Raw genomic sequence first — 24,182 nt, 5'->3', positions numbered from 1 at the left:
ACTTTGCACACTATGACATCGCACGATGTCGGTGGGGTCAAATCGAAAGTGACGCACATCCGGCGTCGCTGTCGACATTGAAGTGTGTAAATTGTTTTTGATACGATTAACAAGCGCAAAAGCGTCGTAATCGTATCATCGGTGTAGCGTCGGTCATTTCCAGAATTTCGTCAGGACCGATGTTAGGATGTTGTTTCTCGTTCCTGCGGCAGCACACATCGCTGTGTGTGAAGCCGCAGGAGCGAGGAACATCACCTTACCTGCGTTCCGGCTGCAATGAGGAAGGAAGAAGGTGGGCGGGATGTTTACATCTCGCTCATCTCCGCCCCTCCGCTTCTATTGGCCGCCTGCCGTGTGATGTCGCTGTGACGCCGCACGACCTGTCCCCTTAGGAAGGAGGCAGTTCGCCGGCCAGAGCGACGTCGCATGGCAGGTAAGTGCATGTGAAGCTGCCGTAGCGATAATGTTCGCTACAGCAGCTATCACAACATATCGCAGCTGCGACGGGGGAGGGGACTATAGCGCTCGGCATCGCAGCAATCGGCTTGCAATGTCGTAGTGTGCAAAGTACCCCTAAGTCTTGACCTTTCTGATGAAGGGGTGGCTATCGAGGCAGAATGGAAAATATTAGGATGGAGTGAATGAATAGTACAGTGGCCCAGATCTTGCCTTTCATTATCATGAGAGGTCTGAAATTTTCGTTATCGCAGGGGGTTGGACTCGATGGCCCTTGAGGTTCCTTCCAACTCTACCATTCTGTGATTCTGTGCATAAATATACGGCATAGAGAGCCAAATTATTTTTTCAAATTGGTCAAGTCTACAAGAGGCGAGGTAAAAGGTAAAAAATCAGACCCCAGTGGAAGAACCTTTCAATGGTGCCCTATATGAAGTCAACATCATAGGAGTCCAAGAGGGAAGACCCCCCCCATGATGTCTATGTGCTCTAACGGGATATAGTCTTCTGAAGGAAACTCCTTTATCTCATAACGCCATAAGGTATTTTATATTGGGTTTCCTACAACTTTTATTTGCATTGCAGGCTTATCTCCATCCTGATCAAGATGCAAATTGTGTCAAATTTCCCATTCGAAGCCACATTATGCACCAAATGAGTTTGAGTGATAAACCAGTGTAAATGTCATGTTTCGTTATACGTCGCGGCGCTTACAATTAAGCAAATGTACGCTCCAATTAAACAAACTGTTATTTCTGAAACCAATCTATTAGCGGGAACGCCGGCTGAGGTTTCTCTTCTAGGCGGATTTGTTTTTTTTTTTTACACCTGTAAATCCGTGGGAGAAGAGGCTTATAGTCCTCAAAGCTATTAAGGAAGGTGGAGAGTTCAGAGGCGGCTAGCTATAAAAGCAAATTACAATAGCAATATGGAATTTAAAATGACTAATCATCTTTTATGGCACAAACAGAGCCATCAAATCGAATATAAAGAAAAGTCAATTAATTGTGATTTTCATGAGGGAGCGGAGACGGCAAAAGATTGTTTCTTTTGAAATATATTTATTGCGAAAAATGGGGGGAAAAAAAAATCTAAAAATAGTCCTTGAAGAGGGGACTTCTCGCATTTTTTTTTTGCGAATGGATGTAAAGGACGGCGGCGGAATGGGATACGATCGTTAATAATTCAGGCGTATTAGCAGAAAGCGATATGTCAAAGAGAAGGCGAATGAAGACGCGGCAAAATCAGGAGACAGATTTATATATACGATTTTAGTATATTACGGTATGATTGATCATAATTACCAAGGTCAGAGAACATTCATTACTCGCGGGCTGTTGGGCTATTTGCTAAGTCAGGGTTTTGCAGCTCGTCCTGTGTTGCACAAATTAAGTGATAAACATTGATTTACTAATGAAGGCGCTGAGATACCGGAGGCTTCAGGGGGATCTCAGTTCTTAGTTGTATCGGGTCAACAGTGGCGTAATGTGAAGTTCATAGGTCCCAGTGCAAATTCTCCAATTATCACAGGTCTTTTTTCGTATTGGCCAAAGGGATTCTTTGGGATCCTCTAAGCTCTAGAGCCTGGGAGCGATTTCAGCCTCTGGACCTTTCATAGCTACGCTTCTGCGGGTCATTATTTTCACATTATAGAGAATTTAATCGATATCCATCAAAATTGTATAGACTATTGTGGACTATTGGCCATGTTTGGGCAGGAAAAGTATATATTTCATAGAGGTTGCTCAGGTAGCAACTATGGGCCCCAATTGAGAGGGGCAGGGGCGTATTAAAATAGGAGCAGAGGTTGCAGTTGCCCAAATTCCCTCTATATCCTATATGACATTAGTACTCTACATGATTGTTTGGTCATCATTGTTTGATGACCAAACAATCAAATTATATCTAGATTTCCTGGTCAGTATATCTTACATCATACTCTACATGATGGTTCAGTGCATGATTGGCAATTTTGTAAGGTGGGCATTCGGATCCAGTGCTACCTTTATAGCCATGTCCCTTTTTCAAGTCACTCTCCTTTCAGCCAATGTAAGGAGGTGGGCATGCTGTCTCGTTACATCCTTTCAAATTGTCCCTCCAGAGAGGAAGGAGACAAACTCTAGCGCCACCTATTGGACGTAGCAATCCTAAAAGTCATAAGCGGCTTTTTAAATAAGCCTTTTCATAAGAGTTAGGATTTATTGCCAGATCAGAATCCCAATTTGCACACACGTTGTTTCAGGTAATTGCCCCTCGTCAGTGCAAAGTGTGGTTATCTGATCTGGCTTATGAGAAGCTAACTCCTTCCTCCTTGGTCTCTGGAGGGACAATTTGAATATTTCCCAGAGGGGCATTGCAGCTATAAGTCCCCTTAATGACAGCCAGACTGGTTTGTCAGGTCTCCATAAGGAGAATAGTTACACCCTTCAAGACACCAATCACATTAATGTAATGTGAAGTGTAATGTGAAGTATGTCCTATGTTACTGTAGAGGTACTATTATGTAAACTGTGTTGTGTAGTAATGTTGTTAGATAGGAATGTGTTTTGCCCAGCAACAGGGAGTTAACAGGGTAGGAAATAGTTAACAGTTGGGACTAGCCCACAGTGGGAGGTATTAAGGTCTGTGTGGCGAGATAACTTGGAATAAGGGTGCCTACACTGACCCTAGGGCAAGGGAGTCCATACATGTCCCTGTTCCTAAAGATATGTCTAATGGTGACGATGTTTGGTCCGCTTTCCCAATCCTAGCTCCTGAATAGCCCTGGTCTATACCCCCTCTTCCCCACTCCTGGAGAGAGCCATGACAGGAGGGGTTTATCCCACACATATATACTAATGAGAAAGCCGCGGAGACACCATCACATGTTTCTCAACGCTGGCAGGAAACTATCCAGGTCTTTCACCGGGAAGGAACAACCACGGGAAGGGCAGTCTCCAGTCAAGGAGACCACCTATACCAAACATGGTATCCATCCACAGACAGCCATTTCGGGGTATTTGCCCCTCATCAGTGTGGAGTAGGAATCTGGCTAGTGGGGGCAATGCCTAGTAAAAGACTACTTAAGCAAGCATTGTTGACCTTAGGGAGATCAACATATCCACTGCGGAGACAGTGAGGGGCAAATACCCCAAAACGGCTGTCTGTGGATGGATACCATGTTTGGTATAGGTGGTCTCCTTGACTGGAGACTGCCCTTCCCGTGGTTGTTCCTTCCCGGTGAAAGACCTGGCTAGTTTCCTGCCAGCGTTGAGAAACATGTGATGGTGTCTCCGCGGCTTTCTCATTTGCATACTTCCCAGGGGGCTTTGCTCTAGAATCACTGCTTTGAGAAACACATATATACTGACAGGGAAAAAACTAAACTCAAACTCACTGTACACACACACAGAGGTAAGACAATACGTGCTCAGGAGGAAATAAAGAACAGGGAGGAAATATACAAACAATGAGGATATTTACACAACACCAAATAATGTACAGGAGGTCACCAGAAAAAGATCACCACAGCACAAGGACCGGTATCGCAAATGAAGCTATAATCGGTGTGACCGAACAAGCTCCACCATCTTTGAAGGGCGGAGACGGCTGTTAAAGGTCTCCAGTAACCTGTGACACCAGCAGCAATCCACAGACTAGAAGAAATTAACTCCTGCTAGACTGATCACTAGTAAGCACATATCTGGTCGACACCCAGACTAACCAACTGAAAAGCACCAGGGAAACCATAGTGTGATGTGTCAGACTCTGCAGTGTGAACAGGGTCAGATGCATGCTGTATATAAGAGCTCAGTCCACTCTGTATAACATGAAAAAACACTTTTATAGTACTCACCTAAGGGGCGGCCCGGTCCGATGGGTGTTGCTGCTCTCCGGTCTGGCACACCCTTTCTGCGGAAATTGCCGTCTTCCTTCTTCTTCTTCACCCACACTTGCAGAAATTGCGGTTTTGCGCAGGCGCACTTTGATATGCTTGATTTAAATGCTGAGGGCAGATCAAAGTGCTGTAATGCGCAAGAGCAAGGAAAGGTTAAAGACCGCCCGCGCATGCGCTCTACAATATTTTTATCTGCCCTCCTCAGGGCACCTGCGCAGGAACTCAATGCCAGCAATTGTGGATGATGTAGGACGCGTCATGCACACGCGCCTCGGAAGAAGGAGGATGGCGATCACCGCAGAGAGGAGGTGCCGGACTGGAGAGCAGCGACACCCATCGGACTGGACCGCCCTTTAGGTGAGTATTATAACAGTATTTTGTTTACTTTATACAGCGCGGCCTGGGCTCTTATACAGTATACAGTATTTTGGAATACTCTATATAAGAGCTCATTGGCGGTCGCCAAATCTGGTAACCGGTTCCTATTAAGTTTTATAGGCCGACAATACTTCTCTTTAGCTGCAGGGGAGATGTTATAAATGGGGGTAATCGTTTTCATTGTAGAATGGTTTTTTTTTTCTTTAATTAAGGTTGATTTTATTTATTAGGTTGATTTTTAGTTCTCCTGTAATAGAGAATAGGAGTGATGAGCTGCCCGTTGGTAATGACACGAGCGTCCTGTAAGCGTACTCTTCGCACTGCTGCCTCCGTAACCACTAATTTCTGCTCCTTTATATTTCCTGACGACTGTCTAATCTTCCTTCATCACTTTTTATTTTCTTCTCATTATGAAGAGCCGCGTGCAGACTTCATTAATTGAAATAGTCGTCTTCAGGACATGTCAGCGTGATTATTATATTCCTTATTGTAGGCTTATTTACAGTAGGAGACCCCATTGATTGCAGTTGTTGATGTTGCATTACTTACTAATGATATTCGTAAAATAACTATATAAAGAAAAAAAACGTTCTAGTTGTTGTTGCATTAAAGACGGTAACTAGGACAGCGCAGTAAGGAGGGCTGGCGGCAGCACTTGTCAGCTACTTGTGCACTTGACTGATGTGGAACAGCACAATGGTCGCGAGAATCTGGAATTATTCGTCTACCTGGCCAGTCAGGAACACGATGATGTCAGTAACGTAACGGTACTGCTCACATATTGTGACATGACTCAGGTATTGCGCTAATGTGGAGATGTCATCTGTACCACTGGAAAAGCACGTGTTTAGAGAGAATCGCTATTTTAGAGAAGTTGGGCAATATTGCCCAATGAGTTAGATAGGAGACCTACTTAGCCTTGGTGGTGCCGCTTCAGTGTGGGGGTATCTTTGCATGTGGCTCCGTTTTATGAGGCACAATATGTCTATTGTGTTCAGAAATCCGATGAGGCACAATATCTTGGCAGGTTAGTAGACCCAAGATTGCACAGTGCTTAATTGAACAGATAAAAGTATGGACGATTTATGTAGCCTTCTTTTTCAGGTGCCTGTTCACTTTACAAGGACAACACACAGGACTGTGTTACTTCAACCAAACCTCAATCAAATTTCCTTCCCATGAAATATTCTCACTCCTCCAGCCCTAAACTCTTTTCTCTGTATCAGAGCCGATACTCCAAGGTCTCAATACACCTCTTCCAATGAACTAAACTCAAGGGTACTGTCTCCAGACCCCCTAGGCCGTTTTCTCTGGAGATCATGCCTTCAAGGGCCCTGCCTCACTTTACCTTGGCTCCATCCTTCCATAACTGCTCTGCTCAGTCTTTTTGTTTTCAATTGCCTTCAGCTCCACCTCGAGCCATAGCAACTTGATGGATGAACGCTCTGTAGGAAGATCTATCTTGAGAAGTCTAGGGTCTTCTCAGATGTTATCTTGACAGTATCAAGCCATCGGGTGTCTGGTCTTCCTCTTCGCCTTGTTCCTTCTATTCCTCCGACCATGATGTCCTTCTCAAGTGAATGCTCTCTTCGTATGATGTGTCCAAAGTAGGCAAGTCGTAGCTTGGTGATCCTTGAGATCCTTGGTGATCTTGTTCAGTCTAACAAACCCCAAAAGTGAACTAATAGGTCACATCCTAGGTCTGTAGGAATCAGGCCTCCACTACAGCGCCTTTCTTATCCCTGTAGAACAGGTTTATTTAACAGTTGTGACATGATGATAATATAAATTCATCTAGGTTGAGGCTGGTACTGCTCACCCCCACCTTGATCTCTCATCACATTGGACTCCTTTCCAGGCCAGCAGGCATATAATGCCTCACTTCTGCAGAAGCCTACACAAAATCCTCTAAACCACCCTCTTCTAAGGCTCAGTAATCACTAGTAGACACAAATGATAGTTTATTGTCTCCTACTCAACAATCAGGTATTGTCTAATCAATTGGCTTTCCTTTGCCACAATCGCCCAAACATACTGAGGGAATCTCAGACCAAGTTTTACGCTCCTGCAAACCTTCAGGAGGCAAACTTCTCCAGCCCCTCAGTGAACCCAACATCCGTAAATTTTGGGTATGTTGTCCAGAAAAAAATAAAGAAACATTCAGGTTGGAAACTGTCTTCTTCCATTCCAATTTTGTGTGTTTCTATCCTACTAGGAGATCCCTGTGTGGATTAACAACCTATATGAAACAGACGCTGTCTCCATTTTCTAATGGGCTCTACAGTAGATAAATGGCCTGCCTCCAATGATACGTATGGAGTGGCTACAGGACTATGAGGTGTCCATAATAATGCGATTTCCATTTGGCTCATTGGACCAAATCTACATTGTGCTGCCCTACCTAGAATTGTACCAATACTGGTCTGGTCCATTGGGCTTTTTATGATTGGTGAGGCCTGACCTATTGGACCTTCTCTAATTCTAAAAATATAAGGGCTGCAGTTCTGATGTAGTGCTGGGTCACCTGAGATCATGTGAAAGGAGATGGCTGTAGTTCTTTGAACATTTGATGTTGGATGCATTGTCTGCAGGAAAAAATACTAATCGGACTGCTGTTCTAAATCACTGTTGTGGCCCCTTCATTTTCAGGATCGGACCTCCATCGATTGCAAAGTATTTGCATAACCTAGTATGATAAGATGGAAATACACAGGGTATTTCCCAAAAAGTACTGGTGTCCTCTTTCCTTGTTTATAGGACTATGCACCCATGGTCTACGTCTGATGATAGAGTATCCTAGCACCATGCACGAGAAACCTTCCAGATGTACCATATTCATGGGAGTTTATAGGGGCATTAACAGTGCCCAGAAAATTTGCCATCCCTTTTTTGGAAGCCTATTGGACAAGTTGGCAAGAATAGATTACCCCTTTAAGTACCTACAAAATGAGGATGTAATGCTCGCCGCTGGAGATGGTAAAGCGGCAAGCTGAAGCGGACCCACTTGGCCACAGGGGGATCCCAGGCATACCCTTTAGTGGGAACAGCATATGCCTGGTGCCACTCCCATGGCACTGACCGAGACTGTGGCAGCTGACCTCCAGTGTAGGGATGGACACAGGTGCTGACAAACTGAGTCTCTAGTATAGACAGGTACCCACTGAGATGGCTGAAGCCGATAGCACGGCCAGGACGGACAGGTACAGTCACTAGTTTAGACAGGAACTCCCAAGACAGCTAAGTCAGGTAGTACTACCAGGACGGACAGGTACAGGGTACCAGTATAGAACGGAACCACCGGGATGGCTGAGGCTGATAGCACGGCCAAGGCGAACAGGCACAGCCACTAGTATAGACAGGAAAAACCGGGACAGCTGAGGCAAGTAGCATGACCAGGACGGACAGGTACAGGGTACCAGCAGGGCAAGGAAACAGGAATGTACACTGACTAGGTAACGGACAGTGGACAAGGGGACCTGACATCTATCTGGCTAGGGAACAAACCACTAACTAATAGCATTGCTCAGGCACCTCCCCTAGTGGGAGAGTGCCTTAAGTATCCCCGATAGGCTGAGTGGTACTTCCAGGAAATGACGCACTGGCCTAGGAGCACCCCAGAGAACCTTTGTGGCCCTGAGAGGGGGAAGCAGAGCACACCCACATAGAGAGTAGCGGGGAAGTCAGGCAGCATAGCATGTGTACCGCCCCAGCGTCAGCAGCCAGGAATGCTCAGATCCGGATCTGCGGTGGCTCGAGGGGTCTCCGGACTCGGGAGGGGTCGTGCGGCCACTCGAAATAAAAGGGAGGTATTTACAGGGGGTTGTGTGTTTAGAGTTGATGATGCCACTCACGGTGTGTGGTAAGGTGGAGTACCACCGCTGCTGTTGGGAGCGCCCGGTGGTGTTGGGATGGCAGCCAGGTGTTTAACCCCTCCGCGGGTAGGGGGGATGCCCCGGGGCTCAGTGATGGTTGTGAGGGGATGCCGTTGGGGAGGAAAGGGTCACTGTGTACTCACTCAGTCCAATAACGCTGACACCGACAACTTGTAAACCGAAATTCTGAGCACCACTGCAGCAGGGAGGGAGCACGCTGGGATCCCGTGCCCGATGGTGTTGCTTGTTAGCCTGTGACCTTTCTCTTGGCACTTTCTTTTCTGTTTAGCCCCTGTAGTGTAAAACTAGTCTGGTCCCGCTCACCCGTATGGCTAACGGAGTGAGCTTGCTCTCAGGGTTCACGCTTGGGATTTTTTGGACTGTATATTGGGAAAGTCCTATCCCCCTTGTTGCGCTAGCACCCCGATTTTGGAGCAGGTGGAGAACGGATCTTGAAGGCTCCGTCCTCGTCAGGTGAATTACCAGGATGCTTGAAGCTACTTCCTGGCCTAGGCCCTGGCCCCTGACCGGAGATGGCTCAAGGCCGCCGGCTGCCCTTTTTGGCAGTTTCGTGCCCCTTGACACCATCCCCTGCGACCGGGGTTCCAGCTCCTACCAGGCACAGACCAACGTCTGCGACTTAGTATTAGCAAGGAGCCCAGCTCCTGTCCTCCTCCAACTGACTTGTGACCTCTCCTCATGAGAGTCACCACTCAACTGACTTGCTCCTGTCACTCCTGACCCTCCCTAACCAACCCCCCAAGTGGGCGGCCCTATTCCCTTCAGGCTACCCATTGGTGTGTCTGATGGGTGTGGTGCAGAGTGTTTCTAGGATTTCGATTGGCTTGTTCTTAGCAACACCAAAGGTCAGGGACCCCTAACCAAGGAGGATGCGGATACCGTGCAGAAGGGCAGATTGCACGATACCCTGTGACGACCTGATAGGCCAGGGCGTCACACATGGGCTGGCCACAGCAGTGAGAGTGAGCAGTGCAGGGATGCAGGCGCTAGAGAGGATAAGGAAGCAGCCATTTTGGTCTTGAATAAGAGCTGTGTCCACTTGCCTTTGACTCCCAACTTCCACAAATTTGACATCTCTAAAAAGAAAATTATGTTATAAGAGTCTTCCCTATGTGGAGGTTCCTTATCTCATTGAGTCCAGTCACATATTCTTTAGCCTCTGACCTTAATCATTTTCCGAGATATGGTAGATAAGTGGCCGAGGCCTGAAATTATAGCTTGGCCGTAAAAAATAAAAATGACATGTGAGGTTAATTTAGTTTTCCATCCAGTTTCTTGACTTCCAATCAATTACAATCCCACTACGTCGCTCGGCACCGGCTCAATGAATCAGCTTGACACCAGCTTTGGATTACAGTAACGGCACAGAAACACCCACATTTTTTTTTTGGGTGGGGGGGCCCAAGCAACAGCATAGGCCATTTCCAAAATGATATTCATAGATGTGGCTTTTATTCATTTTGCTTTAGCTTAGATTGAAAAATAAATAAATAAACATCCATCGACTCAAGGCCACGCGGATCCATAAGCAGCAAGGCCGGGCAGGGAAGTGATGTAGAAAGTGACTGATTAAGATGACACGGGTCATATTTCAAAAAAATGTAATTCGACCTTTCATTAAAATCTCATTTTCCTCGGTAATACGGTTTTTCATTTTTAGAAAAAAATTGTATTATTTGGCGGCACAATATTTTGCTTAGTGGTAAAGCGGAGGAAAAACAGTGATTTTTTTGATAAGGTAATAATCCGAGTGAGGCACGGATAGAGGAAAGCAAGATATATGCGAGAGGAGAATGTATGGGTAAGAGAGTGAGGTAGATGCACTGTCCGCGTAATTGAAAGTCAGAATGATGGCGAGGGTTTAACAAGACTTGTCATAGGGGCATTTATCAAACAAACAGATGCGGGAGAACTCGTGCCCCCATTATTCTGGATAACGGGAGGTGACTTCCCTTCAAGGTGAGAGAAAGCTTGTCATAATGGAAGCTGATAATATTCATTTTTCTTTGGATTTTTTTTTCCGTGGGGTCCGACTGTTTCTTTTTCCATTTCTATATATATGTTTTTTCTTGTTTTTGAGTTCCAATTGCAGGAAACATATCCGTGTTCTAACACGTTTTGATTGCCGCAGTATCTAAGTCACTTCCGATCGTCGTGGGTGGATTGTTTTGCTCACTTGCTAATGTTTAGAATCATAAATCCATTTCTTTTTTCGCTTTTATTAGTCAAATTGAGTTTTCCAATGTTTTAATCAGCTTGTCGTGAAATACTGTTGAAGTAGATCAAACTGTCTGCCTCGTTTCTCCGCATTCGACGGTAGATTATCTCTAGAGATGAGCAAATCTATTTGTAATTAATTGAATTTATTATCCGTTTCAGGAAAATCTTCAGAATCATCAAAATTAAAATTTTTCACAATTTGATTCACAGGAATTCTAGACAAAATGGAGGACAGATAGTTCCCATGTTTGCTGTAAATCAAGGAGTTTGCAAGGAATTCACAGTGTTACGGGTGTCTGGCTCAAAACTCGCCAAGTGTCAGGACTACTTCTGACGCTGTTCACATAGCAGAGTCAGACACTCCACATGATGCTGCTTTTGAGTTGCACAGACAGGTTCTGACAAAAGTAATCTTATTACCGAAACGTACGTCGGAGTGCCGGTGTCTGGACCCAGCTTTTCACGCTGCCACCATTGTTTATCTTTGCAAGATTATCTGGAACTGTAAACTTATTTTTTTATCTTGTATGTTTTATACAATGGGTTAAAGTGCAGCTTTTAACCCTTTTCTAATTCTACGTGGGATCATGTTTTTGGTTTTGATATACAGTGACCTCCTGTGGTGTTAATCTTGGTGACACTGGCAGGCTGAAACCTTATTTGGATGTAGCGGTGTCTGGACTCAGCCTTCCATGTTATCACCATTGTTAATTATGTAAGTTCATCTGTGAATTGTAAACTCAGTTATATAATTTGTATTATTATTATTTTTTGAATGGGTTTAGTACAGGGTTTGGATCCCTATATTAATCTTAATTAGGACTGTGTATTTGTAATTTATATAGTGACCTTGTGATATAATCTACACTACATTGGGTCACTGATTTATTTCTTTAATAATGATTAGCTGGGCCCGGATTTGTTTGTTTAATTATTTGCTTGTGCACCTCTACCAATTTTTTGTCTACAATATTTAACATATGTGTATTGTTTAATACAATATTTGCAGTAATTGGGCCTTTTGATAATTTTTCTTCTGTTTTTTACTTATATAATTAGCAATTGCCCATATTATGGTCCCCATACATCTCCTACTGGTTATTGAAGCATATATTTGAATGTGGTTGTATTAATATTATATTACTAGCTGTACTCCCCGGCTTTGCCCGGGTTAATAACTGTTGTTAACAAAATAGAATGTATTAACAAAAATTTATTCTGCACACAATATCCGCTGCCCGGGATAGTAACTGTCTCTCTGTTTCTCTCCCATTCTCTGTCTGTCTCCCCCTCTGTATATATCTCTCTGTCTCTCTCTATCTCTTTGTCTTTCTGTCTCTTTCCCTGTCTGTCTCTGACTGTCTCTGTCTCTTTCTCCGTCTGTCTCAATCTCTTTCCCTGTCTGTCTATCTATCTCTTTCCCTGTCTATCTATCTCTGTCACTTTCGCTGTCTGTTTCTTTCCCTCTTCTTGTCTGTCTCTGTCCCTCTCTTTCCCTGCCTGTCTCTTTCCTTGTCTGTCTCTTTCCCTCTGTCTCTTTCCCTGTGTTTATCTCTTTGTCTGTCTCTTTCCCTCTCTTTTCCTGTCTGTCTGTTTCCCTGTGTCTGTCTCTGTCTCTTTGTGTGTGTCTGTCTCTTTACCTGTCTGTGTCTGTCTCTTAACCTGTCTCTCTTTCCCTCTCTTTCCCTGTCTGTCTCTTTCCCTGTCAGTCTGTCTCTTTGTCTGTGTCTGTCTCTTTGTGTCTGTCTCTGACCCTGTCTATGTCTGTGTCTGCCTATTTCCCTGTCTGTGTCTCTCTTTCCCTGGCTGCATTGTGACACACCAACATTCCACATAAGGGCGTGGCTGCGCATTCTTCTGAAGTTCTGGCTGCACTGTGGCTCCCAGCTCCATTCGCTTTAATGGAGGCAGGTTTTTTGGCGAATAACTGTAAAGCGCGGGATTAAAATTTCCCCTCAAAACATAACCTATGATGCTCTCGGGGTCCAGATGTGTGAGTGTGCAAAATTTTGTGGCAGTAGCTGCGATGGTGCAGATGCCAATCCCGGACACACACACACACACACACACACACATTCAGCTTTATATATTAGATGATGTATGGATCTTTTCTGTTTTTTGTAATTACTGAGGGTGTTCACATAGTAAAGTCAGACACTCCACATGATGCTGCTTTTGAGTTGCACAGACAGGTTCAGGCGCAGTTGTGGTCTTATTAGTAATCAATCTTGCGGAGTTAAAATGCACTAATCACCAGGATTTTCCTATATAACCTAAAGCCAGTGCTATACTGGCACTATCAGGCTGATTCTATACATGCCTGTAGTGATCAGCTCGGATATATAGGTTTTAAAACACAAGAAAGTAAAGTTTGTTGAATGACAGCAGCTAAGGATCAGATAATAGCTGGGGGGTATTCATATTTATCCCCTCCCCCTGTTATTTATGCTAATTATATTATACAATCGATTTACTTTGTGACTAACAGGAGCTGTGCTGATGTCATACCCATGTGACCAGAAGGGGCGGGGCTTCAGCCAACATACTGATACGAGGAAGCAACATTTTTCTGTTGGCTGAGGCCCCGCCCCTTCTGGTCACATGAGTATGACATCAGCACAGGTCCTGTTAGTCACAAACTAAAATGATTCTATAATATAATTTCTATCAGAACTATTGACAGTTATGGACCCCTCCATGCGCATTCCCCCTTCACAGCCGGTTCCCACCTCTTGAATATGTGTTTGGATGCCTGGACTCAGTTTAATGCAGCATCCCAGCATGAAGCACAAGAAATCAGTCAGAAGTGATTCTATTCAAAAGATTTCAGGAGACGTCATCATGGTGTGTCCAGGAGATAAGCCAACACTTTTCAGGGGGTTCAGGAGGTCTCCTCTTTTTTTTTTTTTTTTTTTTTTTTTTTAGGCGCCTTCTGAATGTTTTGGCACACTTGGCAAATAGGTTATATATATTACTAGCTGTAGTACTTGGCGTTGCCCGGGATAATAACTACGTCTGTGTCTCTCTCCCTCTCTCTCACTTTCCCTCTTTGTCTGTTTCCCTCTTCACTCTCCCCCTCTGTCTCTCCCTGTCTGTCTGTCTCTATCTCTCTGTCGCTCTGTCTGTCTCTATCTCTTTGTTTCTCTGTCTCTGACTGTCTGTCTCTTTCTGTCTTTTTTTCTATCTGTCTCTCCACCAAAGTCATATTACCTCACACATAAGCTTCTTATACTAAGAATGTCGTTTATTTCCTATAACAACCAATCACAATTCCAATTAATGACCTGTAGCTCTCAGCTCCATTTGGCTTTAATGGAGGCCGTTTTTTTGGAGAGTAACTGTTAAGCGCAGGGTTAAATTTTCCCCTCAAAACATTGTCTATGACGTTCCCTGCTAGAATATGTAGCCCCCTATACACGCCATACAGGCATTTATGGAATTAATAGAACTGAGAATGAGAGATCATTATGGTGCCGGTTTTAATTGGGGGAAATATGGTCCTGAAATAGAACATTCAATGAGGCAGCAAACTTTCCATGTTCCGTACATCTCTATTAAATATAGAACTTGTAAAAGTACAGAGGCCTTGGATTTGAAGTGTTGATTGGAATAACCTTTTAGCACTTTTTCTAGATGATACCATTTATCAAATACTATTCTGTTATATTGTAATATTCCGCCTTCCTAAAGGATTTGTGCATTGGAGCGGACACATTAAACTGAGCCTTTGTGCAGTGTGTACGCAGACAATACTGCCATGCTATACACAAGCTATGCTGCTCCACAGTACACATAAATAATACTGCCATACTGCACATATAAGTAATACTGCTCCACAGTACACATAAATAATACTGCCATACTGCACATATAAGCAATGCTACTCTATAGTGCACATAAATAATACTGCCATACCGCACATATAAGTAATACTGCTCCACAGTACACATAAATAATACTGCCATACTGCACATATAAGCAATGCTACTCCATAGTGCACATAAATAATACTGCCATACTGCACATATAAGTAATATTGCTCCACAGTACACATAAATAATACTGCCATACTCCACATATAAGCAATGCTACTCCATAGTGCACATAAATAATAGTGCCATACTACACATATAAGCAATGCTGCTCCACAGTACACATACAAAATACTGCCGTACGGCACATATACTGTAAGCAATGCTACTCCATAGTACACATACAGTGGGTACGGAAAGTATTCAGACCCCTTTAGGTTTTTCACTCTTTGTTCCATTGCAGCCATTTGGTAAATTCAAGAAAGTTCTTTTTTTTTCTCATTAATGTACACTCTGCACCCCATCCCCCATCTTGACAGAAGAAAACAGAAATGTAGAAATATTTGAAAATTTATTAAACAAGAAAAACTGAAATATCACATGGTCATAAGTATTCAGCCCCTTTGCTCATTCACTCATATTTAAGTCACATGCTGTCCATTTCCTTGTGATCCTCCTTGAGATGGTTCTACTTCTTCATTGGAGTCCAGCTGTGTTTAATTAAACTGATAGGACTTGATTTGGAAAGGCGCACACCTGTCTAGATAACAGCTCACAGCTCACACTGCATGTCACACCAAATGAGAATCATGAGGTCAAAGGAAATTCCCAAGTGGCTCAGAGACAGAATTGTGGCAAAGCACACAATAGGTGTGTCCTCACCTATTGTACCATCACCCATTCCCTGTAGACTGTGAGCCCTTGCGGGCAGGGTCCTGTCTCCTCCTATACCAGTCTGTTTTGTACTGTTAATGATTGTTGTACGTATACATAATAATAATAATGGCGCTATAATAATAATAATAATAATAATAATAATAATAATAATAAAAATCACAGATCTGGCCAAGGTTACAAAAGAATTTCTGCAGTACTCAAGGTTCCTAAGAGCACAGTGGCCTCCATAATCCTTAAATGGAAGATGTTTGGGACCACCAGAACTCTTCCTAGACCTGGCCATCCAGCCAAACTGAGCAATTGTGGGAGAAGAGCCTTCGTGAGATAGGTAAAGAAGAAACCCCAGATCACTGTGGCTGAGCTCGAGAGATGCAGTTGGGAGATGGGAGAAAGGTCCACAAAGTCAACTATGACTGCAGCCCTCTACCAGTCGGGCCTTTATGGCAGAGTGGTCCGACGGAAGCCTCTCCTCAGTGCAAGACATATGAAAGCCGGCATAGAGTTTGTAAAAAAAACACACGAAGGATCCCAGACTATGAGAAATAAGATTCTCTGGTCTGATGAGACGAAGATAGAACTTTATGGTGATAATTCAAAACGGTATGTGTGGAAAAAACCAGGCACTGCTCATCACCTGCCCAATACCATCCCCACAGTGAGACATGGTGGTGGCAGCACAATGCTATGGGGGTGTTATTCAGCTGCAGGGACAGCACGACTGGTTGCAATTGAAGGAAAGATGAATGCGGCCAAGTACAGAGATTTCCTGGAAGAAAACCTCTTCCAGAGCGCTCTGGACCTCAGACTTGGCTGAAGGTTCACCTTTCAACAAGACAATGACCCTAAGAACACAGTTAAAATAACAAAGGAGTGGCTTCAGAACAACTTTGTGATCATTCTTGACTGACTCAGCCAGAGCCCTGACCTAAACCCAATAGAGCATCTCTGGAGAGACCTGAAAATGGCGTCCACCAACGTTCACCATTTAACCTGACAGAACTGAAGAGGATCTGCAAGGAAGAATGGCCAAGGATCTCCAAATCCAGGGGTGAAAAACTTGTTGCATCATTCCCAAGAAGACTCATGGCTGTACTAGCTCCAAAGGGTGTTTCTACTCAATACTGAGCAAAGGGTCTGAATACTTATGACCATGGGATATTTCAGTTTTTCTTGTTTAATAAATTTGGAAAAAATTTCTGTTTTTTTTCCTGTCAAGATGGGGGATGGGGTGCAGAGTGTTCATTAATGAGAAAAAAAATTAACTGTTCTGAATTTACCAAATGTCTGCAATGAAACAAAGAGTGAACAATTTAAAGGGGTCTGAATACTTTCCGTACTCCCTGTAAATAATACTGCCATACTGCACATATAAACAATGCTGCTCCACAGAACAAATAAATAATACTTGCTGCCATATTGCACATATAAGCAATGCTGCTCAACGGTGCACATAAATAATACTGCCATACTGCACATATAGGCAATGCTACTCCATAGTATTCATAAATTATGCTGTACTACTGCACATATAAGCAATGCTGCTCGACAGTACACATAAATAATACTGCCATGCTATACACGTAAGCAATTCTTTTTTACAACCTATACAAATTTAGTGTATTTTTATTTTATTTTTTCAGGTGTAGATGACGCCTACCAGCATGGTCGCGGAGTAGCTCTAGCCGACTTCAATAGGGATGGAAAAGTCGATATTGTATATGGAAACTGGAATGGTCCTCACCGCCTCTTTTTACAGATGAACACAAATGGAAAAGTTCGATTCAGGGTGAGTACGTTCTTGAAATTATTTTTTGTGAATACAGATTATGTCTTATTTATATTAATTTGCTTCTTCTTAAAGTGAGGGGGGATTTTTTGCTTTTTTTTTTTTTTTAAAAAGTGAGTAGGACTGGGTCACAGTTCCCTGTGCAGTAAGTATCAGGGAGGACCCCTGTGCAGGAAAAATCTGCACCAATCAATTAATGATTGTGAGATGATGTGACTGTAGAATTGCATGGGACAGGGGCTCCTAAACTGTCTCTCATGCTTAGTGACTCTAGACTATCCCTAACCTCCAGATTACTCCTGATGGTGGAAATGCCAAAGTCCTGTACCTTAATGTTCTCATGTCCAGGACTAATCTATTCCCCGACTCTCAGAAAAGGAAAAGGCAGAAATGAGATTGTAATGTGAAGGTAGTCTGGGCTATAGATTGTTTGTTCAAACGTAATAAGATTATCTGTGTTCGTAAATAATCAAAATATAGATGTAGTTGCATAATTATCTGTGCGTCTATATAACAATCGCACAGACGCCATAATATGATTCTAATATGTATAGTCAAGAAAGGGTTAACCAAGGATGAGTGAACAGATGTACAAACAATGAACAAAGAAAGTATTTATGCTTATCAGTGGTTTCACACAAAGAAGGAATGTATCTGTGGGATGAAATGTGTGTACCTACACTCCCCAACCCTCCCTATGCGGCTTCGATGTATGAGAAAAGACAGATTTTGATACTTTTGTACATTTCTGAAGGTTGAAATGTAATACTAATATCTGATCCATTAAATACACGAGTTCAGACGCAAGCCTGGGCTCAATCAGAGAACATGTCCCTTGTTCATTATTGAGTCTCATTATATCTGCCCAGATACCTAATTTGGCCCTGTGCCTCTGGTGCCCTGAACAAGACTCCATTAGCAGTCTTACCCAAATTTCTCCCTTGACAGTAACACAGGTAAAGACAACTAAAATTCAGACACACTGCAAACTCACAGGAACGAACAGTAACAGACTAAGGAGAAAATCAAGAGAAGGAAGGCAGCGAAAAAAAGGGTTAACACCACAACCGCTCACCGTGATAAAGTATAACAATCACCAGTAAGTCTGGATTACAACACCTCACCAAACCAGTATAGATAAACTATAGCTGGCATTAAAGGAAGGGTCCAGGCAGCATATATAGGAGGGGAGAGAATGTGACTGGCTTCAACCCCAGCATGTGATCAAAGGAGACTAATAAGCAGCCCAGCAAAGATTAACTCTTGCTAGCTTGCCTATGAACTACCAAACTGTCTGCCTGCACTGATCACAGATATCAGAGAAGTGAGCAGGCAGAGTGCCAGAGTCTGCAGTCTCCGCAGATCCTGACGGCACCACGACAGTTGGAGATGTTTGTAAAATCCTCCTTGTGACAGATTATATATCAGTCTGAGATTGCTGGGTGGAAATACCTTAGTGAGCTGTACTGGTAGACAAATGGGTAATCATACAAGTTGCCCCATAATTTAAGTAATGTATGTATACAACAGTAGAATAAATAAAAAAATAAATAAATTATTGTTTTCCTTCTTTCCTTTTTTATCCGGCCCAGACCATCACGACAACTCATGTTTAAAGGAAAACTGTCAGGTGCAATATGCACCCAAAACCACGAGCAATTCTGGGTACATATTGCTAATCCCTGCCTAAGGGTGGCTTTACATGCTACGATATCGCTAAAGCGATCTTGTTGGGGTCACGGAATTTGTGACGCACATCCGGCCGCTTTAGCAATGTCGTTGCATGTGACAGCTATGAGCGGTTTTGAATCGTTGCAAAAACGTTCAAAATCGCTCATCAGTGACATTACCCCCTCTTCCCAATTATCGTTGCTGCTGCTTCTACGATGTAGTTCGTCGCTCCTGTGGCAGCACACATCACTACGTGTGACACCGCAGGAACGAGGAACCTCTCCTTACCTGCGGCTGCCGCCAATGAGGAAGGAAGGAGGTGGGCGGGATGTTACGTCCCACTCATCTCCGCCCCTCCGCTTTGATTGCGCGGCCGCTTAGTGACGTCGCTGTGACGTCGAACGAACTGCCCCCTTTGAAAGGAGGTGGTTCACCGGTCACAGCGACGTCATGTAATGCCCGGGTGGTGGATCCTCTGGGCCGTGCACCGGACTCCCCCAGTGAGGCAACACAGAGCTAACCCCTATACAGGGACTGTCCGGTCACCCCACCAGAGGGCCTAGGTGCACAGTTGCCGGAGCACTAAGCGGGATAAGGTCAGAGTCCTTTCCAGAAGCTGGAATGAGGAAGTCCCTGGGGACAAAGAGTTCCTGGTGCCAAGTGTGATGACGGTGCCCAGGTACTGATGGCAGGTAGAGACGTCAGACGTGAACAGAGTCCAACCGGTAGAGGAGGCAAAGGTCACCGGGTGAAGCCGAGGGTAGGAGGCAGGTTCAGACTGAAGAAGATGCTGGCGTCTCAGCTGATAGTCCCCGTAGGACCACTCGGACAGGCTGTGGCCCAGGCCAGGATAGCTTGGCAGGACAGTCCCCGCAGGACCTCTCGGACAGGTTGTGGACAGGACCAGGTTAACTTGGTAGAAGTGGTTCTGTGGAAGACACAGTGTTAATGCAAGACACAGCAAGCGGGGCCTGGACTCCTAGCTATAGAACTCGTAGAACAGGCGACACCAGCCAGGCAGGAAGCTCCTAATATACCTGACCCTGACTGATTCAATATCCTGTTAAGGGAGTGCTGGGCCTTTAATAGGAGGTCAGTGACCGCGCGCGCGCCCTAATGCGCATGCACGACGCCCGGGTGCCGGAGGCCAGAGCAGGGAGCGGTGCCGAGGAGGACGTGTGACTGGAGGCAGGAGACCCGGGGACCGGAGCGGTGAGTGAGGAACGACGTCGGGACCCGGGGAGCGTGACAGTACCCCCCCCCAGATCCCCCTCCCCGCAACCGGGACAGAAAGGCACGAATCAGAGGAGTACCCACATTCTCCCGGGGTTCCCAGGACCTATCCTCGGGACCATAACCTGCCCAGTCGACCAGGAAGTACTGCCATCCCCTGACGGTCTTCATGGCCACGATATCTCTTACCGCATAGATGTCATCATCGGCTATGGGAGGAGGAGGACTGGCATCAGAAGAGAAGGGATCAAGGACAACAGGTTTCAGCAAGGACACATGGAAGGAGTTGGGTATCCGCAGGGAGGGCGGAAGCTGCAATTTGTAGGATACCTCGTTGATCTTCCTGAGGACCTTGAAGGGACCGATGTACCGCGGACCCAGCTTGTACGAAGAAATCTTGAGTCGGACGTACTTGGAGGCAAGCCAGACCAAGTCCCCAGGAGAGAAGCGAGGAGGATCAAGACGTCTCTTGTCCGCATGTTTCTTCATTCGCGCAGCAGCATGTCCCAGGGAGGTCTTGACTGAGGCCCATATAGTGGAGAAGTCTCTGGCCAGGGCATCTGCTGCAGGTACATCGGAAGCTGGAGAGACTGGTAACGGCACAGAAGGCTGGAGACCATAGACAACATGAAAGGGAGAACTGGAGGTGGATTCGCTGACCTGGTGGTTATGAGGGAATTCAGCCCAAGGAAGGAGCGTGGACCAGTTGTCCTGGTGGACATTGACGTAGTGGCGAAGGAAGGTGGTCATTATCTGGTTGACTCGTTCCATTTGTCCGTTTGACTGAGGGTGGTAGGCAGAGGAAAAGTCCAGAGACACCCCCAGGTGTTCACAGAGAGCCCTCCAGAAGCGTGAGGTGAATTGGGTTCCTCTGTCGGACACAATATGGGCAGGAAAGCCGTGCAGCCGGAAGATGTGCTGTATGAAAGCATCCGCAAGCTCTTGAGCAGAGGGCAATCCAGCCATAGGAACAAAATTAGCCATTTTCGAGAACCGGTCCACCACGACCCAGATGACCGTATGACCGGAGGACAAGGGCAAGTCCGTGACAAAGTCCATGGCTATGTGTTGCCAGGGAATGGAAGGAATCGGCAGAGGAAGAAGAGGACCAAAGGGCAGATGCTTAGGTGTCTTGTTCCGGGCACAGGAGGAACATGCAGAGACGAAGGCGGTTACATCCGTACGAAGAGATGGCCACCAATAATGACGGGCGATTGCGCCCCAGGTTTTCTTCTGGCCGGCGTGTCCGGCCACTTTTGAGGAGTGTCCCCATTGGAGGACCTGAAGTCGGTCGGTCTCCGTGACGTATGTCTTCCCAGGAGGGATCTGTGCCAGAGAGACGGGAGCCACTGGGATGACCTTGCTAGGACAGATGATGGGCTGGTTTGGCTCCTCCTCTTGGTCCACCGGAACGAAGGACCGAGACAGGGCATCCGCCCTTACGTTCTTGTCCGCGGGCCGGTAGTGTAGCTGAAAGTCAAACCTGGCGAAGAAGAGAGACCAACGTGCTTGGCGCGGATTCAGCCTTTGAGCGGAGCGTATATACTCCAGGTTTTTGTGGTCAGTATAGATGATCACCGGGTAAACCGCTCCCTCCAAGAGATATCGCCATTCCTCCAACGCCATCTTAACAGCCAGGAGGTCTCGATCACCAATGGTATAATTGCGTTCTGGGGCTGAGAAGATCTTGGAGAAGAAGCCGCAGGTGACCATCTTCCCGGTGGCGGACTTCTGCATAAGTACGGCCCCTGCCCCTGCAGAGGAGGCGTCAACCTCCAGGGTGAATTGGCGGTTCAACTCAGGTCGGTGAAGGACTGGAGAAGAAGCAAAGGAACGCTTCAGAGAGCAGAAGGCGGCTTCGGCCTCGGGTGTCCAAGCCTTCGGATTGGCCCCCTTCTTGGTCAGGGCGGAGAGCGGAGCAGTTAGGGTCGAGAAGTGAGGGACGAACTGGCGATAGTAGTTAGCAAAGCCGAGGAAACGTTGGATGGCTTTTAGTCCCGTAGGAGGAGGCCAGTCGAGGATAGCAGAGACCTTCCCGGGATCCATCTGCAGACCGGTGTCCGATATCACATAGCCCAAAAAGGGAAGGGATGATTGCTCGAACACACACTTCTCGTGTTTGGCGTATAAGCGATTCTTCCTCTATAGCACGATCTGCACATGCTCTTTGTGAGTCCGTAAGTGTGGGGAGAAGATTAAGATGTCGTCCAGGTATACGATTACACAGACGTAGAGGAGGTCCCTGAATACGTCGTTCACCAGCTCCTGGAAGACTGCCGGGGCATTGCAAAGACCGAAGGGCATCACGCAATATTCATAGTGCCCGTCTCGGGTGTTGAAGGCGGTCTTCCACTCGTCTCCGGAGCGTATGCGAACCAGGTTGTAGGCCCCACGGAGATCCAATTTGGTGAATATACGGGCCCCCCGGAGCCGATCGAAGAGTTCAGGGATGAGAGGCAGGGGGTATTTGTTTTTTACTGTGATTTGGTTCAGTCCCCGGTAATCGATACAGGGCCGTAAGTCACCTTCTTTTTTCTTGACGAAGAAGAAGCCCGCACCAGGCGGGGACGAGGACCGTCGAATAAACCCCCGTGCTAGGTTCTCGGTGATGTAGTCAGACATGGCCCGGGTCTCAGCAGGGGACAAAGGGTATATCCGTCCCCGAGGGGGTGTGGTTCCCGGCAGAAGGTCAATGGCACAGTCATAGGGTCGATGTGGAGGCAATACCTCCGACTCCTTTTTATCAAAGACATCTGCGAAGGACCAATAGGCTGGAGGAAGGCCAGGTAAGGAGTCTGGGGCCGGAGGACGATGGACGGGCTGGACTGACTGGAGGCAGTTCTCATGACAAGACGGACCCCAACGGATGATTTCTCCAGTACGCCAGCTGACCGTAGGTTCATGTACCCGTAACCAGGGTAAACCCAGTAGAAGCGGATGAGACATGCGTGGCAGCACATGGAAAGCGATTTCTTCAGTGTGTAGCGCACCGATACGCAGTTTCACAGGTTTGGTGACGAACAGGACGGTGTCAGAGAGAGGTTCCCCATACACAGTGGGCAGGACAGTCCCCGCAGGGCCTCTCGGACAGGTTGTGGACAGGACCAGGTTAACTTGGTAGAATTGGTTCTGTGGAAGACACAGTGTTAATGCAAGACACAGCAAGCGGGGCCTGGACTCCTAGCTATAGAACTTGTAGAACAGGCGACGCCGGCCAGGCAGGAAGCTCCTAATATACCTGACCCTGACTGATGCAATATCCTGTTAAGGGAGTGCTGGGCCTTTAAGAGGAGGTCAGTGACCGCGAGCGCCCTAATGCGCATGCGCGACGCTCGGGTGCCGGAGGCCAGAGCAGGGAGCGGTGCCGAGGAGGACGTGTGACTGGAGGCAGGAGACCCGGGGACCGGAGCGGTGAGTGAGGAACGACGTCAGGACCCGGGGAGCGTGACACGTCGCTAGGCAGGTAAGTCCGTTTGATGGGTCCACGCGATTTTGTGCACCATGGGCAGCAATTTGCCTGTGTCACACAAACGATGGGGGCGGGTACGCTCGCTAGCGATATCTGTAACAATATCACAGCATGTAAAGCGGGCCTAAGGCCCTGTGCGCACTAGAAAATGGAATTTTCTTAAGAAAATTCCACAGGCACTGAAAGATTTCCGCACACGCGGAAAAAAACGCAATAAAACCGCACTGAAATCCACATGCGTTTTGGTGAAGTTTTGGTGCGGTTTTTCCGCAGGTTGGTACATGTGTTTTAATGCATTCAATGCAATAAAGCACATTGAAAAAAAAAAATAAAAAAATGGTAATTTCCTTCTGAGATAGATAGATAATGGATAGATAGATAGATAGATAGATAATGGATAGATAGATAGTTAGATAGAAGAATAGATAGAGGGATAGATAGATAATGGATAGATAGATAGATAGTTAGAATAGATAGAGGGATAGATAGA

At 45.9% G+C, this 24,182-nt stretch overlaps 1 protein-coding gene across 2 annotated transcripts in view; it reads left to right on the top strand.

The window, feature by feature from the left end:
- Positions 1-24,182, top strand: part of CRTAC1 (cartilage acidic protein 1) — a 779,202-nt gene that overhangs the window by 572,350 nt on the left and 182,670 nt on the right. For both annotated transcript variants that reach the window (XM_075348409.1, XM_075348410.1), the window contains exon 7: positions 17,174-17,319. In XM_075348409.1, the coding sequence (XP_075204524.1) occupies positions 17,174-17,319 (146 nt within the window). The remainder of the gene's footprint in view (positions 1-17,173; positions 17,320-24,182) is intronic.

This window comes from Anomaloglossus baeobatrachus, chromosome 5 (genome assembly GCF_048569485.1).
Source record: "Anomaloglossus baeobatrachus isolate aAnoBae1 chromosome 5, aAnoBae1.hap1, whole genome shotgun sequence".
Classification (NCBI taxonomy): Eukaryota; Metazoa; Chordata; class Amphibia; order Anura; family Aromobatidae; genus Anomaloglossus; species Anomaloglossus baeobatrachus.
Note: the sequence above shows the minus strand (reverse complement) of the source record. Positions and strands in the feature narration are given on the sequence as shown.